Genomic DNA, 4,703 nt, shown 5'->3' with positions numbered 1-4,703 from the left:
GATACACAGCTCAGCAGACAGTATCACACAGGCTTAGATACATGAGCTGAGAGTAGAACACTATTCCTGGATATTATTTTATTATAAGGTTTGGAAACATTTCAGGATCGGGATTGACACTTTATTAATATCGTTTATACAAAGTACAAAAGCGTTAACAGAATGTTCAGAATTATTTGTAAATAAAGTTATTAAAAAAGGGAGAAAAAAAGAAAAGACAGTTTCCCGCCTCTTGCGCGTGCTTATAAAAGCGCATGCTCCGCCCCTCATCTCCCTCTTTACCTCAGTGACGGCGGCGGTATAAGGTGCTCGGTTCTTCAGTTGAAGCTAAGGCCTGGTATCTATCCGGCGACTAGCACCCTGTAACCCGGCCATCCACACCCAGACAAGCGCCCAGTCATCGCAGCAATGGCCTCCGTGTCCGAGCTCGCCTGTATTTATTCCGCGCTCATCCTTCACGATGATGAAATCACAATCACGGTGAGGAGATGGGGTGGGGAGAAACATGGCGGCGCTGTATCTGAGGCCTAAAACCTGGGGAGTCCCAGCCTTGTTCGCCATATTTAGACTAGTTCCGTATCTTTCTACGGACTACAACTCAGCAGGATAGTGAGAAGGGTAAAAACTCCCGTAACTGCCCAGTGTAACGAGGCCTAGTCAGGATTATACTGTATACTTCACTTTGAGGACTACAACTCCCAGCATCCCCATAGTGATGGACCAGTGTTAGCGGTCGTCCAGTCTTATGTAGATTGTATTCGTTTCTAATCCTTTGCTTCAATTGCTCAGTATTCCACAACACTGCTTGCTGTCGGTGAATTCCTTTATTGAAAGCTGCTTGTCAGTGAATGGTAATATTCTCGTGACCTACAATTGTATGCCGTCTAGTTGCTCTTGTTACTGCTCACAGCTGTGTTTGTTACAATTGCATTAGGTTTGTGAAGGCGAACAGCCTCTGGATAGAACATTTTCTACACTGACAGCAAGCAGTGATCTTGAAAGCATAGGGGGAACTGATAGAAAGTATATTGGGAAGTTGCTGATCTGAAACTTTACAAATCACATTAAAAAACTAATTCCTGAAAGATCCATTGGACTGTAGTGGGGGGACTACAACTCTCATCCGGCTCTGTAAAGTTTTGTTTGCATTTATAACGCATGTATGTCACGTTCCTGCTTATTACCTGGTGGAGCGTCATCGAACGGCTTCCAATCATGTACAGTACTACAACTCCCAGTATGCTGAGGCTTCTAGTACTATAAAGCAGTGATATTCCTAACTAATGGATAAGACCAGCGACCAATATGGCAGAAACCTGGTGATCTGCTGTACATCAAATATTTGCCGTTCAGGAGTCTAGGAAAGTTGAGTGACAGATGGACATATCGGGTAACCAGGAGTGACTCTGCTGAGCCCTGTGGGATGTGTAGTGATCACCCAACTTTCCCAGGCTCCTGAACACCTCACGGGTTGTGCTGCATTGTCTGTTTGATGACTTTACCACCTTCTGTATGGCGGGCGTAATGACTAGTAGATGTGACTGGTGTTGTGTATGTTGTCTCCGCACACCGTTAAAGCTCGGCGCTGAGGCCGTCATTGGTCGATGAACGCTGAGTGTCGGAAGTGTGCTACAGTAACACGGCAGATTTTTCGCTAACACCACCAGGAGCAGCACGGCTCCAATGACTGGGGTTTGATAGTAATTCTTGCCACATGTCTTCTGTGTATAGTGCTATATAATGTCTTATAATCAGCCCCTGACCCCAGGAGCTCACAATCTAATCTCCTGTCACACAGCTGGGCAATGATAGGAGTTGTCAGTTCTATGTAAGCCAGGTCTAAAGTAATTTAAAAGAATTTGGTATCGCTGCGTCCGTAAAAGGCTGAACTATTACAATATACCATTTAACTCGCACGGTGAATGGCACAAAAGTGTAAAATGCCAAAACGCTGTTTTTTGTTCACCGTAGTTCGTAGTTTCAAAAAAATTGTAATAAAGTGATCAATAAGTTATACATGGAAAAATATGTTCGCAATAAAAACGACATCTCGCCCTGCAAAAAAAAAGCCCTCACACCGCTCAATCCACAGAAAAATAAATACGTTCTGGCTCTCAGAATGTGATGAAACAAAATAGTCTTATTTTTAATTTTTTTTAAAGTAATAAAATATGGAAAACCTTATAGATTTGGTATCACCGTAATCGTATTGAGCCGCAGAATAAAGTTACGTTTGTTTTACTGCACGGTGAAAGCCATAAAAACCAAAAACAATGTAGGAATCCCAGTTTTTTCCAATTTCAGTCCGTAAATTTTTTTGGGTTTCCCAGCACATTATATGGTACTTTAAATGGTGCCATTAGAAACCTTCAACACCTCCCGCAAATAATAAGCCCTCGCACCGCTCTAGTGACGGAAAAACAAATGTTATGACTCTTGGAACACAGGGAGTGAAAACAATAAAAATGGCTCAGTTCTTAAGGGGTTAAGCATGTAATGTCTCATCCAAGTGCAGGAAGTGGTAAATGCAGTTTTCTATATTGGCCTCATGTATCCGGTAGAGTTGTCCTATTGATACCCCATAAATGCTGAGACCCCCTAACCCCTCAGAATGTTGTAGGCCACTGGACTATCCGGGAAGGTGTATAACTTGACTAAGCCTTGACTGACACTTTATTGTTCTCTGCAGGAAGACAAGATCAACGCTCTCATCAAAGCAGCAAGTGTCAACGTGGAGCCCTTCTGGCCAAGCCTGTTCGCTAAGGTGCGTTCTCCATGTAATGTAGGGGTGTCGCACATACGCTGCATTGTATGAAGATGGGGTGGTGATGCATTGCATGAAAATGATGGGGGTCGTTATGAAGTGGGCTGTACACATGTATCATGACAGAATTTGCATCATCCTTTGCCTTTTTCTGACCCTTCCCCGACCGGTTTCTCTTCTCAGGCTCTCAACAATGTCAACATCGGCAGCCTGATCTGCAACGTTGGTGCTGGCGGTGGAGCCCCTGCTCCTGCCGCTGCTGGGAGTGCAGCTCCGGCTGCTGCTGCTCCAGGTAATGAATCCTGTATTCAGCAGTTTTCATTCACTGATCCTTTATTAACATCTCAAGTGGCTTTATAGTCCTACAAGTTTCTAATGTTCTGAACGCTGAGCAGTGGAAAATAGATCTGATTAAAATGAGGTTGAAAGTCCCGCTTGACCTCGTCCTCAGTGTCTGTCAGGAGGACCTGGTCACTTGACTTTACTTCAGTGGGTGCTGGGGGAATTGTGGACATGCTGGCCACTTCCCCGATCACCAGGTGAACTGCCTCAACAGTGGCTACTGGTTGGTCATGGAGTGGGGCAGGATTCTTTTCAGCCAGTGGACTAATACTAATACAGATTTACTATTGCATCTGCGTCTAAAATGACAGAAAAACGCCACAATTTTGATGTCCTTTAGTGCATTTCATTTTACACCAGATTTTTAAAGTGTCACAGAAAGAGGGGGTGACATAAAATGTGCCAAAAAATATGGCACAAAATAAGCCCAATCAAAGGTGGTATAAGAAGTGTCCTAACAGGTCAACAAGATGCGCCAAATTTATCAGTGTGCACCACAGACATTTGGTGCATCTTCTGCCCGCCTAGTCTAAACGTTAGACAGCAATAGTAAATCTGCCCCTTTTGTCTTTTGAAGAGGCGAGAGGCAACCTGGGTGACTACCTCTGTGCGGCTGTAATGGCGGCCATGTTGGTTGTCAGTAATGACTAGTAGATGTGACTGGCGTTGTGTATGTTGTCTCCGCACACCGTTAAAGCTTGGCGCTGAGGCCGTCATTGGTCGATGAACGCTGAGTGTCGGAAGTGTGCTACAGTAACACGGCAGATTTTTCGCTAACACCACAAGGAGCAGCACGGCTCCAATGACTGGGGTTTGATAGTAATTCTTGCCACATGTCTTCTGTGTATAGTGCTATATAATGTCTTATAATCAGTCCCTGACCCCAGGAGCTCACAATCTAATCTCCTGTCACACAGCTGGGCAATGAGTACTATGTAAATAAGATTTATAATTACTATATAATGAATAATTCTCTAAAGCAATTACAAATGTTTCAATATGTTTACCCTTTGACCCCTGGAGCCTATTTTGCTATTATGGACCAATTGTTATGCCCCCAGCATGGCAATACCTGCTGAATCCCAGGGTAAATGTGGAAGTACTGGCTGCTTTCCCCGATCACCAGGGCAGCCGCCTCTAGAAGGGTGCAGGTCATGGGATGGGGCAGGATTATATTCAGCCGGTATAATAATTCTTTGTGTATCTTGCAGCTGAAGAGAAGAAAAAGGAGGAAGAGAAGAAGGAAGAATCCGAGGAGTCAGATGATGACATGGGATTCGGGCTCTTTGATTAAACACTTTTGTAAGAGGACTTGTAATAAAGAGAATCCATCGAAGTCTGAGGCTCGTGCACTTCATGAAAAAATAACGGAAGGGGGGGGGGTGGTGGATAACTTAAAATGGGCCAAATGTAGTGATATCATGTGTTTGATCTGTCATCATACCATGCCCTGTATAAGGGAAGCAATATATGGAGACTGGTGTGCTGCACTATTAGGGTATGTGCACACGACCAATTTTCAGGCGTAATGGAGGCGTTTTACACCTCGAATTTGACGGCTCCAATACGTCGGCAAACATCTGCCCATTGCTTGCAA

The 4,703-nt window shown here is 44.3% G+C and overlaps 1 protein-coding gene and 2 non-coding genes across 3 annotated transcripts; all 3 read left to right on the top strand.

Moving 5' to 3' along the window:
* Positions 1–257: 257 nt before the first annotated feature.
* On the top strand, positions 258–4,442 carry RPLP1 (ribosomal protein lateral stalk subunit P1). Its single transcript, XM_075825697.1, has 4 exons — positions 258–480; positions 2,690–2,764; positions 2,948–3,056; positions 4,318–4,442. Exons 1-4 carry the CDS (start codon positions 409–411, stop codon positions 4,398–4,400), a joined length of 339 nt encoding a protein of 112 aa, XP_075681812.1. The 5' UTR covers positions 258–408; the 3' UTR covers positions 4,401–4,442.
* On the top strand, positions 1,562–1,718 carry LOC142654760 (small nucleolar RNA SNORA62/SNORA6 family). Its single transcript, XR_012849100.1, has one exon. It is a non-coding gene; the product is annotated as a small nucleolar RNA SNORA62/SNORA6 family (small nucleolar RNA).
* On the top strand, positions 3,787–3,943 carry LOC142654759 (small nucleolar RNA SNORA62/SNORA6 family). The gene has a single exon (XR_012849099.1). It is a non-coding gene; the product is annotated as a small nucleolar RNA SNORA62/SNORA6 family (small nucleolar RNA).
* Positions 4,443–4,703: the final 261 nt, after the last annotated feature.

This window comes from Rhinoderma darwinii, chromosome 5 (assembly GCF_050947455.1).
Source record: "Rhinoderma darwinii isolate aRhiDar2 chromosome 5, aRhiDar2.hap1, whole genome shotgun sequence".
Taxonomy (NCBI): domain Eukaryota; kingdom Metazoa; phylum Chordata; class Amphibia; order Anura; family Rhinodermatidae; genus Rhinoderma; species Rhinoderma darwinii.
Note: the sequence above shows the minus strand (reverse complement) of the source record. Positions and strands in the feature narration are given on the sequence as shown.

Coding starts and splice junctions, on each gene's coding strand:
- RPLP1 (XM_075825697.1), top strand. CDS start 409: ATGGCCTCCGTGTCCGAGCTCGCCTGTATTTATTCCGCGCTCATCCTT. Junction 481..2,689: donor ATGATGAAATCACAATCACG/GTGAGGAGATGG, acceptor TGTTCTCTGCAG/GAAGACAAGATCAACGCTCT. Junction 3,057..4,317: donor TCCGGCTGCTGCTGCTCCAG/GTAATGAATCCT, acceptor TGTATCTTGCAG/CTGAAGAGAAGAAAAAGGAG.